Here is a 19,923-nt window from a genome sequence, read left to right as displayed (position 1 = left end):
CTGAAAACATGTTGGCTCACTATTTAAAAATAAAATGGAGAACAAAGCTATAGAATGAAAAATACCTGAGTTTTGGCACAGGTACAGCCGACTACCAATTATTATTTATATTTTTTACAAATGAATACTTGCCGTCAAAGGATCGATTTAATATTGCAATTGGAACTGTCTATTTTTTCCCCCCATCACTACATACTATGTATATTGTCACGTGATTTTCTCAGACATAAACTTCCTGTTCTTTGTATTCCCAACTAACACATAAATGGAGGATACTGAATTTGACTTTAAAAAGTGGTCAATTTCTCCCTTTACACTGCCTGTACAATCTTAAACTTTTGTTCTGTGTCTGCAGTGCCTCTGGCGTATGATCCGGTTCCTGCCAGAGACCATCAACAGCATCAATCTGGACCGCATCCTACTGGATGTTCACAACTTCATGAAGGTGTTCCCCAAAGAGAAGCTCAAGCAGCTGAAGAGTGACGTACCCCACAGGACCCTCAAGACCCTACTGCACACACTGTGTAAACTCACTGGAGCCAAGGTACAATACATACACGTCATTCACAGCCAATGGTTCAGTGATTTGTTATGTTTTATGTACACAGATGAATTTCCCCCTTGAGGAACAATTTAAGTTGTATTGAATTGAAACACCTTAATATTTATTAGTGCATTACTCAGGGGTACTGCTGTCTATTTTCACTGGTTTTAATTACTCAGGGGTACTGCTGTCTATTTTCACTGGTTTTAATTACTCAGGGGTACTGCTGTCTATTTTCACTGGTTTTCAATTATTCAGGGGTACTGCTGTCTATTTTCACTGGTTTTCATTATTCAGGGGTACTGCTGTCTATTTTCACTGGTTTTCGTTAAGTAGACCATAGGTAGGCTGTTGTGGTTGTTTTGACCATGTTGTTTTGTGGTGGCTAGATCCTAGACCACATGTCCATGATCGAGAACAGGAATGAGTCTGAGCTGGAGGCCCACCTGAGACGTGTGGTTAAACACTCTGGAAACTTCTCTGGCATGAAGTCTGACAGGGGCACAGAGAAAGGACAGGTATGTTCACTTAACCCAACCTCTATTAGATTTATTGAACACCAAGTGAATACACTGAATTAAAAATAATTCAGTCCGCTTCCATAAAGCCTAATCTCTTCTTCCTGCTTCCAGGATGACAGGATGTCAAAAGCTAAAGTGAGCGACATCCTCTCTGAGATCTTCAAGAAGATTGGTTCCAAGGAAAACACAAAAGAGGTGATTTTTATTTTCTTTATTATTCCTATTCATGTATTCATACCTTAGTTTTACTGTTTTCATCCCCCTGCTCAGTTCCTAATTGTAAAAGATCATGTGTTCTCAATAACTGGTTAAATTAATTTCCAGTCCCACCCCAGAATTGTTTTAAGTTGGCTTGTTAACTCGAAATGACACAACGACAAGGTTCCAGTTTAACAAAGTTTACTCTACTATATGAACACACTACAAGGTAGCCATTACACTCAAGGCTAGGTCCAACAACGACAAGACTTCCTGTGCATGCGCACTCTTGACTGAGTGATAGCCCCGTAATAACAGAAATATAGGGATACTTAAAACATGAACTTAACAGGCTGTGTGTGTTGTGACGTTGCGTTCTCTCCAGGGTCTGACGGAGCTGTATGAGTATAAACAGAAGTACTCAGACGCTGACCTGGAGCCCTTCCTGAGGAACACGTCTCAGTTCTTCCAGAGTTATGTGGAGAGAGGCCTGCGCATGATTGAGTCTGAGAGAGAGGGCAAAGGCAGGATCCAGCCTTCTAGCACAGGTAATAACCCTGCAGGATTAAAAGGGAATTACTGGTCTTTACCTTTTTGATACTTTATCTGATATGACTAGTGTCTACCATGGCCAACCCACAAACTTTAGTCCCAACCCTTTACCTGAGCAGTAGGGAATGTAATCCTATAACATTGGCTCCAGTGTTCTGGTATAAGGAGTGTTATTACTGTTGTGGTTTACTAGTAGCTAGCTACTGTATGTCAATTTATTGATATTATATGCATCTGCTGGACTGGTTAAAAAGCAGCTCGGTAGCTGTGAAGAGTTGAAGTGTGATGTGTCTCTCTGTTCCAGTGATTCCCCAACATGGCCTAGACTCTGGCTCAGTGCCTCTGAACGGAGAGGAGATGAAACCCGCAGTGTACTATGAGAGACTGAAGATACTGAGACAGAGACAGGGACTGGAGAACAACTCCAGGGTTAGTTTAATATCGATCACATTGATGCCACTGGGCTTACCAATTTCACATTTAGATTTATATATTTATATTACGATGTAGATTTGTAATACTTGCTGTATTGATGAGTGTCCCCATTATATTATAGCTAGTTTCACACAATTTTAAACCTTATCACTTGTTCTCTCCTTCTACCTTTTTTTCTATATATTCTCTCCCCCTCCTTCTCTCTGTCATAACAGCAGGCTCAGCTATTGCAGCAGGTGGAGGGGGACAGTGGACCGACGCGTCCCATCACGTCCCTGCTGTCCAAGCCCTCAGTGGCCTCCTCCACAGACATGCTCCAAAGCAAACTCTCTCAGCTCAAGGAGTCCCGTGAGTCCCACTTCCAGCAGGAGCAGTCCCACTCCCACAGCCCCACACGCTCCTCATCCCCCGCCGCCAACCTCGACGACCTCAAGAAGAGGCTGGAGCGGATAAAGAGCAACCGCCAATGAGTGAACCCTGACCCCACCTCTATACCCAGTCTATCCAATGTGTTAGCCAGACTCCACCCTAAAACCCACCAAGCATTGGCTTTACCCGCCCCAAAACCCATCTCTTATCCTGGCCTTATTTTTCAGGGCAATCCCCTCTTCTGTGTATAAATTGAAAAAAATAACCTGTCATTGTATAATATTCTATAAGTGGACTAGCTTCTGTTTAGTATCGTGGCACAATTGTTTGTATATACTCATGTGTGCTAACCACTCAATGCTTTTAAGTGTCAAGTTAGGGTTATAGTGTACAGTTTCCATGTGCAAAATACTGTAATATGTGTAACTTAACCTATCCTTTTTTAGGTTTTAGAATTCCATGGTCAAACCATAACATTTCTCTGAGCCTCCAGCAGGGTTGGAGTGTGTTCCATTTCAATTCATGAAGTAAACTGACATTCCAATTTAAAAAATAATAATAATAATGTTTTACAGAAGTATTGAGGAAAATCAGAATTGAAATGTCAGTTTACTTCTGAAATGGAATTGACCCCAAACCTGTTTCCAGGCCTTGTTAGTTTATACCACTGTTTGCTGAACTTGCTAATGAGCTTTTTCATCTATGAAGTTAAGACTCATAAAACCTGAAGGATTCTGTTCTCAAAGTGAAGGAAGGAGCATGGCATGAAGGAATTCATGTTTTGTAAATAAAGTTTGCATTACTAAAATCTGCTGGTTTAATGATGTGCCCATCTTGCGTACTGTAGCAAAATGTTGCTAATTCCGACTCATTGTTTTTATTTAATTCAAATGGAAGTAGTCTTAAATTGTTGCTCTTATGAGTGTTTAATCTGTAGTGAAAATGGCAATAAAGCAAGTTTGTTTTTGAACAAACTATGTTTTGCATTTTATTCTTGATCATGACACAGGTGCACCTTGTGCTGGAGACAATAAAAGGGCACTCTAAAATGTGCAGTTTTGTCACAACGCCACAGATAGCTCAAGTTTTGAGGGCATGTGCAATTGGCATGCTGACTGCAGGCATGTCCGCCAGATAATTAAATGTTCATTTCTCTACCATAAGCTGCCTTCAATGTCATTTTGGAGAATTTGGCAGTACATACAACCGGTGACCACTCGTAACCACGCCAGCCCAGGACCTCCACATTCGGCTTCTTCACCTGTGGGATCATCTAAGCCACCTGGACAGCTGATGAAATTGAGGAGTATTTCTGTCTGTAATAAATCCCTTTTGTGGGGAAAAACTAATTCTGATTGGCTGGGCCTGGCTCCCAAGTGGGCGGGCCCATGCCAACCCAAGGCTGTGCCCCTTTTGAAAGAATATGCCAAAAACAATCAGATTCCGACAGAAATATGGCTGAGACAAAGAAAATTCGAGGGGATAAATTGTCAGATTAATACTGCCATTGAGAAAATCTACAACAAATCGATTGATATCTTTCAAGGGCAGTCTCGCAAAAAGAAGCATTCTTGCGTGTTTACTATTGCTATTCAAAATGCTCTGAACAAATTAAGGGAATTGTATACAAACATTGGCACATTCTAAAATCCGATGACAGTATCGGTAATGTGTTTTTGGACCCTCCCTTAGTCGTATTCTCATGGGGCAGAAATCTCAGAGATCAATTAGTAAACTCCGATTTACCAACCCAAAATACCCCTGCACAACGTCTATTTACGCCTCTACGGGATGGAAACTACAAGTGTAATGGCTGCGCGCAATGCAATGGCACTTACAAATGTAGATCCTTCAAACACCCCCAAACAGGGAAACAAATCCCAATCAAATGTGTTATCACGTGCTCCAATAAGGCAGTTATTTATCTTATAACTTGTTCTTGTGGTAAAAAAAAAACTACGTATCCAGTTAAGGACCACTTTTTGGAAGCGAACCACTCGATTTGTCCCTACGTTATATCGGCATCGAACACGTCACCCTCCCTAGGAGAGGGGTTGACCTCGACAATTTATTGTTAAAACGAGAGGCTGCCTGGATCTTTAACTTAAAGAACCTTGCTCCCTTCGGTCTCAACGTAAACTTTGATCTGAAGCCATTTTTGTGGTTATTGTAATTTTGCTATTCATTGAAAATGTTTGTAGGTCTATGTAGCCAAATTGTATCTATGATCATATGCTATTCATTTGTGTTTTTTATATGTTCTATTTATATCTGTTAATTAACCAATGATATCAAGCCACACCCGGCCATGATTACAGACACCTGTGTGTGTTCTTTGACACTATATTAACTAATGACCCGCAGTGTTCGTCATTATATAAAGACAGTTTGTCAGTCGAAACGTTGGTTATGAGGTTTTTAAGTTATTGCAACAGCTAGCTCCGAGTGTGCGGCTTTCCTTTTCTTTTTCAAGTGTTTTACTCCGCTAGCCAGCACCTCGCCTTAACAGGTGTGCGTTTCTCTCGCCTCTGCAGAGTCATGTGGAATCCGTAGATGAGGGTCTAATTAATTTATTTCAACTGACTGATTTCATTATATGAACTGTAACTCAGTAAAATCATTGAAATTGTTGCATGTTGAGTTTATATTTTTGTTCAGTATACACAAACTGTATATTAATAAAGGTATTTCAGGATTTCATCAGGTTTAGGCCAAGATTTAATCCGAACATGGTTTATAATGCTACTGCGCTAGACAGCTGACAATTTGCCTGTTAAAGGCTACTTCCCAGCCGTTTGCGGAGTTCACATCCATGGTAAACGCTTTGAATGTCGGCTCAAGTGTAAATTACCTTTTCAAAGGCAAAATGTCCCCTATACCGCAGCTGCGCTATAGCATGCGTCGGATTTAATCCAAGTCTTAAAGTTGTATTTACAATAAATGCAAATATACATATCGCAATTGTGTAGATAAATACAAAATCTGAGGTATTGCCTCAAATATCCATAAAGTGCTGAAAAAGCACACTATTTTAAACAATCTAATAACTTAATTATTTTTCAATCCATACAATCTTTTAAAATTCGAGTACATCTCAAAGGCCAAAGGTTACCTGAAGATGTGGCATAAACATGCTAGAAAACATTTGTGATCAAATTGAAATTGACTGGCAGTATATTCAACTTCCCATAGATGTTTCTGTCTCCAAATCTTTCACTAAGCACTCCATCTTTGGTTTTGTATATCCTAAATTGATGTAAAAGAATGGCAAACACAGTAGATTCAACAGTACAGCCTCCAAGCATGCTTTGTGACTACATGCAAGGGAAGAGGAGGGCTGTATTCAAACAAGTGCAAGTATACAATACATTTAGAAACACTCTCGGCACGACATGATCAACATGTGTCACGTGCCAAATTCTTGACAAATGACAATGTTTTCTGATTCAGTTGTAGGCACATGCAACACAAATTATTTGACATACAAGTTACACGTTGCTTATACAAAAGGCAGTTTGAGGTTGATTCATTCATTGTAGCCACAGTTTTTCTCTGTTGGGATGTGCTTATTAGTTCATTGAGCAGCTAACATGGAATGTTTACATATAACTATGCTACAGTACACGCAAACAGATATATCTTTCATCAACATGTTTCCTATTGCAGATTTCTTGACAATGACATGCATCACAACAAACCTCATTCTTTTTTCAAATCTATTTAGTAACAGTGTTGAGAAGCGACCTGTTTCTGTGCTGGGAGGACATGTCTATAACCATTCTCCTATTCAGTGGGCTCAGAATAGTTATTTTAACACATAAAATAAACAGCATTGTGGAAGACTGGAGATTAAGCACAGTAGGCACCAAATCAGCCCTGTTACCTGTAAAAATCGATCATAGGCCTACTGCTGTATTAAAGGGACAGTCTTTGTCAGAAGACAACATGCATAATCTTGGACTTTGACTTTCAATTTCCCTTTGTGTAATCTATAGAAAAGTGTGCAAATGGTGAATAGAGCGAACAACAGATGACTACTGCAGAGTTGGTGAACTTTGTCACTTGTCCAGGAACAGACATTAGCACTGGGTCTGGCCCAGCTGAAGGCCTTGAGGAGGGAGTTTGAGCCCCAGGGAGTTGGTTCCTAGCGGGTCCATCATGTTCTTGTATCGTTCTCCTCTGTGCTTCATCAGGAAGGGACCCCAGTCCGGCTGAGGGGAGCACACTAGCTTCAGACGCTGAAACATCATTAAATTCATTACCATAACATGTCGTAATACCAGGGTACACATCAGGAAAACATTAGAACACTGTTGTATAAAAACCATTGTCCCTTGAGCCAGATGTCCTGGAACAAGTGTAGTAACATAGCATCAGAAGAATATTCCAATTATTTTCACTCTTTTGTAGGATGATCTTACCAAGCATCTCAATTTCACTATCAAGCTACATTAGGCATTATTAGGCTACATTAGGCTACATTAAGCATTATTAGGCTACATTATTGGACCACTACATAACATGGAAGATGAGAGAGACAGTAAATGTCTTAAGCAGGGGAGGGGGGAGTTACATTAAATGTCTTTAGCAGGGGGAGGGGGGAGCTACAGTAAATGTCTTAAGCAGGAGGGGGGAGCTACATTAAATGTCTTTGCAGGGGGAGGGGGGAGCTACATTAAATGTCTTTAGCAGGGGAGGGGAGCTACATTAAAGGTCTTTAGCAGAGGGCAGGAGGAGCTACAGTAAATGTCTTTAGCGGGGGAGGGGTAGCTACATTAAATGTCTTTAGCAGAGGAGGGAGGAGCTACAGTAAGGTCTTTACAGAGGGAGGGAGGAGCTACAGTAAAGGTCTTTAGCAGAGGGCAGGAGGAGCTACAGTAAATGTCTTTAGCAGGGGGAGGGGTAGCTACATTAAATGTCTTTAGCAGAGGGAGGGAGGAGCTACAGTAAAGGTCTTTAGCAGGAGGGGAGCTACATTAAATGTCTTTAGCAGGGGGAGGGGGGAGCTACAGTAAATGTCTTTAGCAAGGGAGGGGAGCTACATTGAATGTCTTTAGCAGGGAGGGGAAGCTACATTAAATGTTTTTAGCAAGGGAGGGGGAGCTACATTAAATGTTTTATCAAGGGGAGGGTGGCTACTGTAAATGTCTTTAGCAGGGGGAGTGGAGCTACAGTAAATGTCATTAGCAGGGGAGGGGAGCTACATTAAATGGCTTTAGCAGGGGCAGGGGGAGCTACATTAAATGTCTTTAGCAGGGGAGGGGGAGCTACAGTAAATGTCTTTAGCAGGGGGAGGGGGGAGCTACAGTAAATGTCTTTAGCAGGGGGAGTGGAGCTACAGTAAATGTCTTTAGCAGGAGGGGGGAGCTACAGTAAATGTCTTTAGCAGGGGGAGGGGGAGCTACATTAAATGTCTTTAGCAGGGGAGGGGGAGCTACAGTAAATGTCTTTAGCAGGGGGAGTGGAGCTACAGTAAATGTCATTAGCAGGGGGACGGGGAGCTACATTAAATGGCTTTAGCAGGGGCAGGGGGAGCTATATTAAATGTCTTTAGCAGGGGGAGGGGGAGCTACATTAAAGGTCTTTAGCAGAGGGAGGAGGAGCTCATTAAATGTCTTTAGCAGGGGGAGGGTAGCTACAGTAAATGTCTTTAGCAGAGGGAGGGGGAGCTACAGTAAATGTCTTTAGCGGGGAGAGGGGGGCTACATTAAATGTCTTTAGCAGGGAAGGGGGGAGCTACAGTAAATGTATTTAGCAGAGGAGGGGGAGCTACATTAAATGTTTTAGAGGGGAGGGGGGGAGCTACATTAAATGTCTTTAGCAGGGGGAGGGGGGCTACAGTAAATGTCTTTAGCAGGGAGGGGGGAGCTACAGTAATGTCTTTAGTGGGGGGAGGGGAGAGCTACAGTAAATGTCTTTAGCAGGGGAGGGGGAGCTACAGTAAATGTATTTAGTGGGGGGAGGGGGAGCTACATTAAATGTATTTAGTGGGGGGAGGGGAGAGCTACATTAAATGTCTTTAGCAGGGGGAGGGGGGAGCTACATTAAATGTCTTTAGCAGGGAAGGGGGAGCTACAGTAAATGTCTTTAGAGGGGGAGTGGAGCTACAGTAAATGTCATTAGCAGGGGGACGGGAGCTACATTAAATGGCTTTAGCAGGGGCAGGGGGAGCTATATTAAATGTCTTTAGCAGGGGGAGGGGGAGCTACATTAAAGGTCTTTAGCAGAGGGCAGGAGGAGCTACATTAAATGTCTTTAGCAGGGGAGGGGTAGCTACAGTAAATGTCTTTAGCAGAGGGAGGGGGGAGCTACAGTAAAGTCTTTAGCGGGGAGAGGGGGCTACATTAAATGTCTTTAGCAGGGGAGGGGGGAGCTACAGTAAATGTATTTAGCAGAGGAGGGGGAGCTACATTAAATGTCTTTAGCAGGGGAGGGGGGAGCTACATTAAATGTCTTTAGCAGGGGGAGGGGGAGCTACAGTAAATGTCTTTAGCAGGGGGAGGGGGGAGCTACAGTAAATGTCTTTAGTGGGGGAGGGAGAGCTACAGTAAATGTTTTAGCAGGGGAGGGGAGCTACAGTAAATGTTTTAGTGGGGGGAGGGGAGTCACATTAATTATTTAGTGGGGGAGGGGAGAGCTACATTAAATGTATTTAGTGGGGGAGGGGGGAGCTACATTAAATGTCTTTAGCAGGGGGAGGGGGGGCTACAGTATGTCTTTAGCAGGGGGAGTGGAGCTACAGTAAATGTCTTTAGCAGGGGAGGTGGAACTACAGTAAATGTCTTTAGCAGGGGGTGGGGGAGCTACAGTAAATGTCTTTAGCAGGGGAGGGGGAGCTACAGTAAAGTATTTAGTGGGGGGAGGGGGAGCTACATTAAATGTATTTAGTGGGGGAGGGGGAGCTACATTAAATGTCTTTAGCAGGGAGGGAAGCTACAGTAAATGTCTTTAGCAGGGAGGGGGAGCTACATTAAATGTATTTAGTGGGGAGATGGGGACTACATTAAATGTTTTTAGCAAGGGGAGGGGAGCTACATTGAATGTCTTTAGCCAGGGAGGGAAGCTACATTAAATGTTTTTAGCAAGGGGAGGGGGAGCTACATTAAATGTTTTTATCAAGGGGAGGGTGGCTACTGTAAATGTCTTTAGCAGGGGGAGTGGAGCTACAGTAAATGTCATTAGCAGGGGGACGGGGAGCCATTAAAGGCTTTAGCAGGGGCAGGGGGGAGCTACATTAAATGTCTTTAGCAGAGGGAGGGGGAGCTACATTAAATGTGTTTAGCAGAGGGAGGGAGGAGCTACAATAAATGTTCTTTAGCAGGAGGGGGAGCTAATTAAATGGTCTTTTAGGCCGGGTGGAGGGGGAGCTACAGTAAATGTCTTTAGCAGAGGGAGGGGGGAGCTACATTAAATGTCTTTAGCAGGGGGAGGGGGAGCTACGGTAAATGTCTTTAGCGGGGGGGATAGCTACAGTAAATCATCTCATACCTGGATGAAGGTGCCGGGGGCCAGGTGCATCTTGATGCAAAACATGATGGGGATCCAGATAACAGAACACACCACCATGAGCCAGCCCATCACCATGGACCAGGTGGGGTAGGTGTAGGTCTCATAGGTCATCACCTTCCAGTGGTACAGACTCAGACCCAGGATAAACTGTAGTACAGGCAGAAGACAGGGACAACCAAGACATTAAAGGCTACTGAGCATTAGGTGAACTATAGAAATAGCATTATTAGAAGGGATAAAGCCCCTGCATTTGGCTAGAACAGGATGCACGTTTTTTGGTCCTGGGGCCCACCCTGGGTGCACGTTTTGGTTTTTACCCTAGCACTACACAGATGATTCAATAATCAAAGCTTGATGATGAGTTGGTAATTTGAATCAGCTGTGTAGTGCTAGGGCAAAAACCAAAACGTGCACCCAGGGTGGGCCCCAGGACCGAGTTTGGGAAACCCTGGACTAGAACACTCATGGAAACACTCAATATGACTGACATGATATAGTGATGCACAATGTCCATGTAATTCGATTTTTATGCAGTTATCACTGTTTCTTATGCACCGTTTCTTATGCTGAAAGCAACATGTTCTATATAAAATCACACAGAGCAACATGGGAATACAGAATACATTTAATCTTGGCCTGGGGATGGTAGCACCTACTGTGAGAATGGTGGGGGTCACAAAGGCCCAGCAGACCCTCCAGAACATGTTTGGCTGGAACCCGATCATCATTTCAATGTCTTCACAGAACCTCTTCAGACCTAGAACACAACAACCAGTTAGTTTGAGTCCTTTCACACACAGTACCAAGCTTGATAATGTCACTCAACCACAATTAGTAAAGCATATCTTGAAAACATTTACAGGAAGGCTTATGCCAAATAAGGTCTTTGTCGAATTAGGTATCTTTTGAATACGGTCTGAAATAACTGTACAAACACTGGACCAGTGCCTGTCAAGACTATACATGACTCACCATAAATGTATGAAACTCCCACAAGTTCAAAGATGGCGATGATGATCAGAGAGTATGAGGCTGCGTATGTGTCCACCAGCTGAAGCATATACATTCCATTCTGCAAGGACGGGATACAAGACCCATCAGAGCACTGAAAACGTAGCAGTCCTCTATACAGCCTCACTGACTCTCAATGTCATTCTATTAGTTTGACTGTGTATCCTTAGTGTTTGAGACGTGCCACTCAGACACCTAAACTGTATAATACATTTGCGTTATTGACAAAATGACTAGGGCCGGGATCTAGTTGTTGCAGAGCAGCGCACTACACAGCGCCTTCTCAAGGCATTCGCCATTTATGGTAAACGCTACAGATGAATGTTGAGGATCAGATTAGGCCTTACCTCTGTGATCATGGGGTACCCCAGGATGTAGAAAGAGGTGCAGCACCCCAGGGTGAAGAGGGCCTTGTACTTCCTCAGATATCTGGGGAACTCATCTGACACAGACGTCACTATGGTCTCAATGGTGGCAAACTGAGACAGGGACAGTAGATACTTAATTATTATAATAGATTCCGTCGAACAACAGAAAGCCAAATGACATAATCTTGGTACTACACATACTTACAATGAACCACAAAGACCTTGTGGAGGTCTTATCAACCACTAAGACCCTGCGGAGGTCTTATCAACCACTAAGACCCTGTGGAGGTCTTATCAACCACTAAGACTTGTGGAGGTTATTCAACGCACTACAGACTTGTGGGAGGTCTTTATCAACCACTAAGACCTTGTGGAGGTCTTATCAACCACTAAGACCTTGTGGAGGTCTTATCAACCACTAAGACCTTGTGGAGGTCTTATCAACCACTAAGACCTTGTGGAGGTCTTATCAACCACTAAGACCTTGTGGAGGTCTTATCACCACTAAGACCTTGTGGAGGTCTTATCAACCACTAAGACTTGCGGAGGTCTTATCTAACCAATAAGACCTTGCGGAGGTCTTATCAACCACTAAGACTTGTGGAGGTCTTATAAACATAAGACCTTGCGGAGGTCTTATCAACCACTAAGACCTTGTTGGAGGTCTTATCAACCACTAAGACCTTGCGGAGTCTTATCAACCACTAAGCCCTTGCGGAGGTCTTATCAACCACTAAGACCTGCGGAGGTCTTTAACACTAGACCCTGCGGAGGTCTTATACAATAAGACCTTGAGTCTTATCAACACTAAGACCCTGCGAGGTCTTATCAACCACTAAGACCTGGGAGGTCTTATCAACCACTAGACCTTGTGGAGGTCTTATCAACCCATAAGACCTGTGGAGGTTTTCAACCACTAAGACCTTTTGGAGGTCTTATCAACCACTAAGACCTTGTGGAGGTCTTATCAACCACTAAGACCTTGTGGAGGTCTTATCAACCACTAAGACCTTGGGAGGTCTTTATCAACCACTAAGACCTGTGGAGGTCTTATCAACCACTAAGACCCTTGTGGAGGTCTTATCAACCACTAAGACCCTTGCGGGGTCTTATCAACCACTAAGACCCTGCGGAGGTCTTATCAACACTAAGACCCTGTGGAGGTCTTATCACCACTAAGACCTGCGGAGGTCTTATCAACCACTAAGACCTGCGGAGGTCTTATCAACCACTAAGACCCTGCGGAGGTCTTATCAACCACTAAGAACCTGCGGAGGTTCTTATCAACCACTAAGACCCTGCGGAGTTTTATCAACACTAAGACCTTGCGGAGGTCTTTATCAACCACTAAGACTTGTCTGAGGTCTATCACCACTAAGACCTTGCGGAGGTCTTATCAACCACTAAGACCTTGCGGGGTCTTATCAACCATAAGACCTTGCGGAGGTCTTATCAACCACTAAGACTTGCGGAGTGTCGTTATCAACCACTAAGACCTTGCGGAGGTCTTATCACCATTAAGTACCTTGCGGAGGTCTTATCAACCACTAAGACCTTGCGGAGGTCTTATCAACCACTAAGACCTTGTGGAGGTCTTATCAACCATTAGGGCAGCGCACAATTGGCCCAGCATCGTCCGGGTTAGGGGAGGGTTTGGTCGGGGTAGGCCGTCATTTTAAAATAAAAATTTGTTCTTAACTGACTTGCCTAGTTAAATAAAGATAAAATAAAAATAAAAGACAACCAAGTAATTAAATACAAACACTTACATCCACACAAAACAGAAAGCAGAACAATAGTTACCATGGTATCCAGTCCCAGGGTGAGTAGCATAAGGAAGAAGATGATGGCCCAGAAAGGAGAGAGAGGAAGTCTGGTGAGGGCCTCTGGATACACTACGAAGGCTATGCCAGGACCTGCAGAATCACAACAAGACAAGAGAACTGTCTGGTTACACTAATGTTACTTCAAAAAGTTATTTTAATAGAATAGAATAACGGTTTTCTTTACCCTCATCAGCCACCTGTTCGATGGGCACTTTCAGCTCATGAGCCATAAACCCGATGACAGAGAAGATGACAAACCCTGCAAAGATGCTGGTGGCACTGTTGGTGCAGGTCACAATGATGGTGTCCCTAAAAGATCAAAGACAGTCTGAACTGTCTGAAACAAGTTGTTGCATCTACAGTATAGTTTGCATGTAGGGCATGTTTCCTGGACGCTTAAGACTAGTCCTGGAGTAAGAAGCATACTCAATAGAGAACCTGTGTCCGGGAAACCGTCCCATAAGGTTTAACCCTGCTCACCTGTAGCAGTTGTTATGAAACTTGTTGTAGGAGGACAGAGTGATAAGTCCACCCCAGCCTGCTGACAAGGAGAAGAAGATCTGGGTTGCAGCATCCTTCCACACCTTGGCATCGTAGAGTTTCTCCCACTTGGGAGTGATGAAGTAGAGGATGCCATCCCCAGCTCCAGGCAGAGTAACTCCTCTGACCAGCAGAATCACCAGCACCACGTAGGGGAACGTAGCCGTGAAATACACCACCTATAGAACAGAATCCAACAGAATCCAATCCAATCCAATAAAATAGAAAAACTTTAATGATCCTATAATCCTATTGTCAATCAGTGCAGCAACGTAGACACAAAGACAACAATCCAAAAACAGACACCAATAACCACAACATATATCTCTTCAGAAAAGCCTCAAAAGAATAATATAAGTATGTTGGCTGGAAAGTGACAATGATTACCTTCCCAGATGATTTGATTCCTTTAGCCAGTGAGGCGTAGACAATAACCCAGGCCAAGAGAAGACAGAGGGCCAGAGGCCAGCGGATTTCCCCTGGGTATTCTATTCCTTTGGAGATGTTCAATACATTATATCTGCATGGAGAGAGGGAGGGAGAGACATCAGGTTATAACGCAATGTCTTCAAATCAATAACATATTATTTTCACTGAAAAATATAACTTCAGTCACACACACACAAAGCAGACATATTTTATTTTATTTTATTACATAGCCTAACATAATAAACAATACTTACTTAAAATACTCTTCACTTGGGCTGACATAGGTTTTGTTGATCTCAGATGTGATGTTAGTGAGTTTGCTCAGATTCCCAATGACATCAGCAGACAAACATAGTGTAGTATTCCTTATAGAGGTGGCGTCCCCATCCCGCAGAATGCATGAATCTGACAGGAGAACAAAAGCGAAGAAAGTGGGTGGTAGCATGTGTGAGTAGTTAAGTTCACGTGGTGGCTAAAATTGAGGTGGTATGAATAAATCCACTATGCAGCGCAAGAACAACAGATGGACGCTAGAGGGCGTCACAGTAGCCTGCCCTCCAGCAAGAACTGTGTCAAGTGAGCATTTGTACAGTACCTGACATTAATGCTTTGCCATAGTATTCGAGTGTGGCCTATTTATATGACTTACAATCGAAATACAATGTATTTGGATTTTATATACCTGAATAAATGAAATACACAGTATTTTCCCACAATAAACATTTCTAACAACAATTAATCCTTGCATTCCAAATTGGAAGGTGTTCGGCCTTCTGAATACATACCAAGAAGAAGCATGTCTTTGTCCTTGCAGTGTTGAGTGTTCCATTTATTCTTGCAGTTCGCCCAGGGGAGTGAGCCCTTCAACGAAGCGAACAAGTAGTACAATGTCCAGCACATTATTATGTTATAGTATATGGCTATCAAGACTGATATTATCAACATGGCAATCCCGCAACCTAGAATAACGAATGAGACGAAATATAGAAATTACTCTTTTGCACCTGAAATGTATAGGTTATAATAAAAATAATAAAAATAGACTATGCTTACGTACTGTTCAAGTATGATCGCTGTTGTTTAGCTTACCTTGAAGAGCAGGGATTGCTTTCCATACGGACACGGGTCCTTGGCTTGCAAACTGCCCCAAGGACACCTCCAATAAGAATATGGGGATTCCAGCAAGGCCCAACATGATTAGATAAGGAATCAAGAAAGCACCTACAGGAAGAAAGTGGAAACGGAGTTGAATGTCAGGCAGCTCAATCCGATTACAGTTTTGCATGAAACAGGCTGAATGGTGAAATTATTGGACAAGAAATATGTAATTTCACAACATATAAATATGTAAATTGTAGTTGAATCACAATTATTATTCGTTTTATTTAATAATATGAACTGCATTAGTATCAATATTAAACGAATCACATAATTATTATTGTAATTATTAAGAGTATTATTATTTTATGTAAATTGTTAATTTATTATTATTTAATTTATTAAAATAGGCTATTGAAATAATAGTCAAACGCTAAAACGAAAAGTCTCCAAAATAAATAAACAGATAGGAATTTAATTATTTTTATACATTCTGATTTCTTTGCTGAGATAAGCAGATGCAGTTGATGAAGTGTGCAAACGAATAAAATTGTTTTGCAACATAAATGTGTCCTTTACCTCCTCCATTTTGGAAGGCTAGGTATGGGAATCTCCAGACATTTCCCAAACCAACAGCATATCCAACCATTGATAGAATGAAGTCCATTTTATTGGACCAGTTTCCCCTCGCTTTATTCTCATCTCCTCCTTCATCATCATCATCCTGAAGGAAACAATTAACGTTTAACGGTTATTTAAAAACACAAATATAAATGATTGATGTCGAAAAGTCTTCAATTATCACCGATCAATTTGATCTATTCCTGCACATTTCACCGTTTTTGTATTTATAAATGTGGGACTATTCATTCTAATGATTCTGTTTCGATTAGGCTACAATCATGATGCGTTCCATCACTTCCACACAAAGGGCGCTATTTGGTTTGATATGTCCCCAGGGAATAGAACAATGGAGAGGGCCTGCAGCGCTACAGATTACTCCGCAACACCCTGCTCTGCAGTAAGTAATGCATTGGGACCGAACACCAGCAAAATGCTCCCAGGAAAGTGAAATTCGTTTAGGCAGCACACCAGTTTACACTTGTCAGACGAAATCAGCCACTGGCTATGTTCTGGGCATGCTTTTTACTCGCGTCGTGCCTGAGTAATAAAATAACGGACTCTTACCCCGTCCCCGGTCACTGTGCCAGGTAGAACCGAAATGTTTCCATCTGTCCCCAGTATCACAGTGGTGGGACTAATCTCCGTCCCCGTGCCATTTTGCTCTACTGGGCTCGTTGTAACACTTTCATTGGGACAGGAAGCTGTGCCATGACAGTGTATCGTAAAATGATCCACAGAGGCACATTCGGCTCCATCAACGTCGGTATTATGCGTTGCAGGTGCGTCGGTTTTAAACGTTCCATTTCTTGTGTTAGGCCTATCCACCGGATGAGAAAAAGTTTGTTCCTCGGTTTTTGAGGGATGCTGACAGTTTGAAGAGGGTAGATCTGGGACATTCTCTTGTTTGTTTATTGTTACTGCTACCGCTCCAGTATCTGATTGTGGTAACGACACCTGAGTGGGAGGATCAGATACATGCCGGTTGTTCATCTCTTCAGAACAATCCTACAAAAGGTGAAATTAAAATTCGTTACAATACAATAAATGGTCAAATAGACTGGAAAATCAAGTGGCTTAATTGGTGGCAATTCACATATTGGATAACATATATACAGTTAGGCCTAGTGCATGTGTTTTTTTAGTTCAATACTATTATTCCATATTTGTGGCAATTCCTTGGTGGGGCATTGGTCGACTCTGGATTGGTTATGTATTCATTATTGCAGAGATTCTTTAATTTTACGGCTCATTTGCTCTCGGTCATTCCGTGCAGCAGCAGCAGCAGCAGCAGCGGCCCCTCTCTCTGATTGAACAGGCAATAGACAAGCTGTTGAGCCCCCTCTCCCCCAGTCCCAGCCCAGCAAGCATTCTCCACAGCAGTAAAACGTAAACACACCAAACAGATAAAATGATTACCCGCGAAGAACCAATAATCGTTATTGTTTTAAAATTGAGATACATAAAACTACTTTGCCAAAGTAAAAACACACAAACACAGGCACATATGCTATAAAAATGACTAAGCTACTGACAATAGAAGAGAATATTGCAAAAAAATTAAAAAAGATGCTAGAATAAGATTAGCCAATAAAATGGCAGATTAAACTGAACAGAAGATGTCGAGTAAGGAATGTTTCGCTGCCTGTAGTAGAGGGAATGAGCTGTAAATAGACGCATCATAGTTTCAGCACAATGCATTTCAGCACCATGGACGGCGACAGTGGTTCGACTACTGTACAGTCTACAGTAGTCCACTCAATGTTGACTGAATAAGTGCCACCCGTGATTTTTCATACATTTTAGTCTAAAATAACTGTACTTAGCCACAATCATTGTTTAGATTAGGAATTGAGGATCAATGAATGCATCTCACCATCTTTGTAGTAAATTCCAGGACAGCCGGAAGCTGAGAAGAGAAGTCCGGACTGCAGCGAGATTGAAAGAAACTGCAAATGCAAAGCTCAGTCGGTGGGAGTTTCTTTAGCCTACGTCAGAGTATTGCAAGGTGCCCTTCGAGGAACGTTTTACTGCTAATATATATTCAATGCATCTTCAGTTGGAGATTCACAATTCTTCCAGGAACAACTATGCATGCCTAATGCAGTGTGCACGCTTTGTCACTCGTCGTTCGCTGCCAGCTCTGGTGTTTGGCTGGACAAATTAATGGACAAAGAATACACGAGGGAATACACAAAACAATAAAAACCGACATGAATCTCGTCACATAAAGAGAAATGCGACCTAACCATGGACTTCACAGGTTCGTTTCAGGCCAATGACCTGAATAATTGAATTATATTGAAATACAATTATAATTCTTTTATAGTTTCCATATTATGATTAGTAAACCTACAATGTCAGAGTGCATCCAGATCTGACAATTTTCTGTTTTCATCATCACCTATGCCAGGTAGCGATACAGCACATTTTAGCCATTCAGCAGGAATGAACGCCTCAGCAGCGCGAGGCGAGCTAAACATCTGTGCTTGGCTGGCCAGTGCCCAATACGGGTTTAATTACCAAGATTAATTGTAATTGATTTATTTCTACACGTATTTTCGTCTCCCCTTACACCATACCTTGTTTCTCAGACCAAGACCATTCTGAGAAGAAATACATTGTTGTAAAAAATTATTGTTTTGAGTGGATTGGAAATATTTGCTATTGGATATCGTGCTTATCATATTTGCTAAAAACAAACAGGAAAACATGTTCAGTGAAAAATAACGACTATTTATTGCATTTAATTAATCAATATAGGCCCATATAAAACAAATCTGATTTAAGGAAAGATAAACTAATTATGGCTGAAATGAATAATCAACACCATAATAACCTCATACTGATTAATAATAATTTATTATTTCAGTAAATTTATTTGAATGTGTATCTGGAGGTGAGAGTTTCTGTGTGTTATTTCCTAACAGCTTCTGTTGATCTATGTGTTGAGGGTGCTTGCAGGGGCCAATGATGCAGAACTAATAGCTTTTAGTCCTGAAACAGCTCCCTGCTCCCAACAGCAGAGAAAAACCCAAAGCTCTGGGTCCAGTTCGTTGTGTGTGTGTGTGTGTGTGTGTGTGTGTGTGTGTGTGTGTGTGTGTGTGTGTGTGTGTGTGTGTGTGTCAGGTGATAGTCCTTTAATGAACTCTGGCATCCCACTAAAGGACTCCTCAAGATGCCATCTCCTAAACAAACTGTTTGCAGCCAAGAGGTCTAAGGCACTGCATCTCAGTGCTAGAGGCGTAACTACAGACCCTGGTTTGATTCCAGGCTGTATCACAACTGGTAGTGATTGGGAGTCCCAATTGGCCCAGCGTCGTCTGGGTTTAGCCAGAGTAGGCAGTCACTGTAAATAAGAATTTGTTTCTTAACTGACTTGCCTGGTAAAAAAAGAAGAGGGGGAGGGAGAGACACAGAACACTGTTATCTCTCCCTAGGCAGGGTGAAATAGATACTTATCAGGGCCAACCTCAAAAGGTACAGGGAGTAATTCATAATTTTTCCTTTAGTGGTATCATGTGGGAACAGCGTGTGTCTGATACACGTCAGTAGCATGTCTTAGGAACAGCCAGATAATGGGGTTGTATGGGGTTTAGTGAAGCGTGAGCTCCTCACACTCAGCAGAATAAGGCACAGGGATGGTTGGCTTACTAAACTACTCTAGAATGGCGGCGCATGCATAAGATCCTTACCCTAACCCTAGCTTCATGTCCACAACCCGGCTCAACCCTAACCCTAGCTTCAATCACAACCCGGCTCAACCCTAACCCTAGCTTCATGTCCACAAACCGGCTCATCCCTAACCCTAGCTTCAATTACAACCCAGCTCAACCCTAACCCTAGCTTCATGTCCACAACCCGGCTCATCCCTAACCCTAGCTTCAATCACAACCCGGCTC

General features: G+C 42.5%; 2 protein-coding genes across 4 annotated transcripts in view; one reads left to right on the top strand and one right to left on the bottom strand.

Moving 5' to 3' along the window:
- ckap5 (cytoskeleton associated protein 5) overlaps positions 1-3,196 on the top strand; it is a 41,037-nt gene extending 37,841 nt beyond the window's left edge. For all 3 annotated transcript variants that reach the window (XM_023986058.2, XM_023986056.2, XM_023986057.2), the window contains 6 exons: positions 356-544; positions 934-1,062; positions 1,177-1,260; positions 1,649-1,811; positions 2,120-2,244; positions 2,466-3,196. In XM_023986058.2, coding sequence (XP_023841826.1) covers positions 356-544; positions 934-1,062; positions 1,177-1,260; positions 1,649-1,811; positions 2,120-2,244; positions 2,466-2,720 — 945 coding nt within the window. In that variant the 3' untranslated portion in view covers positions 2,721-3,196. The remainder of the gene's footprint in view (positions 1-355; positions 545-933; positions 1,063-1,176; positions 1,261-1,648; positions 1,812-2,119; positions 2,245-2,465) is intronic.
- A 1,997-nt stretch (positions 3,197-5,193) lies between these two features.
- On the bottom strand, positions 5,194-18,101 carry LOC111962746 (sodium- and chloride-dependent glycine transporter 2-like). The gene is made up of 15 exons (XM_023986052.2): positions 17,898-18,101; positions 16,589-17,029; positions 15,980-16,124; positions 15,392-15,523; positions 15,088-15,261; positions 14,557-14,707; positions 14,261-14,393; positions 13,814-14,052; positions 13,518-13,642; positions 13,311-13,423; positions 11,487-11,618; positions 11,101-11,200; positions 10,785-10,885; positions 10,108-10,275; positions 5,194-6,857 (listed from the first exon to the last, which is right to left on the bottom strand). The coding sequence occupies exons 1-15, from the start codon at positions 17,898-17,900 to the stop codon at positions 6,699-6,701; spliced, it is 2,316 nt and encodes a 771-aa protein (XP_023841820.1). The 5' UTR covers positions 17,901-18,101; the 3' UTR covers positions 5,194-6,698.
- Between the last annotated feature and the right edge of the window lie 1,822 nt (positions 18,102-19,923).

This window comes from Salvelinus sp. IW2-2015, linkage group LG4q.1:29 (assembly GCF_002910315.2).
Source record: "Salvelinus sp. IW2-2015 linkage group LG4q.1:29, ASM291031v2, whole genome shotgun sequence".
NCBI lineage: Eukaryota > Metazoa > Chordata > Actinopteri > Salmoniformes > Salmonidae > Salvelinus > Salvelinus sp. IW2-2015.
The sequence above is the reverse complement of the archived record's forward strand: the minus strand, read 5'-3'. Positions and strand labels throughout refer to the sequence as shown.

Bases quoted from the DNA above. Each gene is read 5' to 3' on its own strand.
- LOC111962746 (XM_023986052.2), bottom strand. The intron at 16,125-16,588 runs GTAAGAGTCCGT...TGTTTCCTTCAG, and splicing joins GCACAGTGACCGGGGACGGG to GATGATGATGATGAAGGAGG. The intron at 11,201-11,486 runs GTAAGGCCTAAT...CCGTCCTTGCAG, and splicing joins GGTACCCCATGATCACAGAG to AATGGAATGTATATGCTTCA.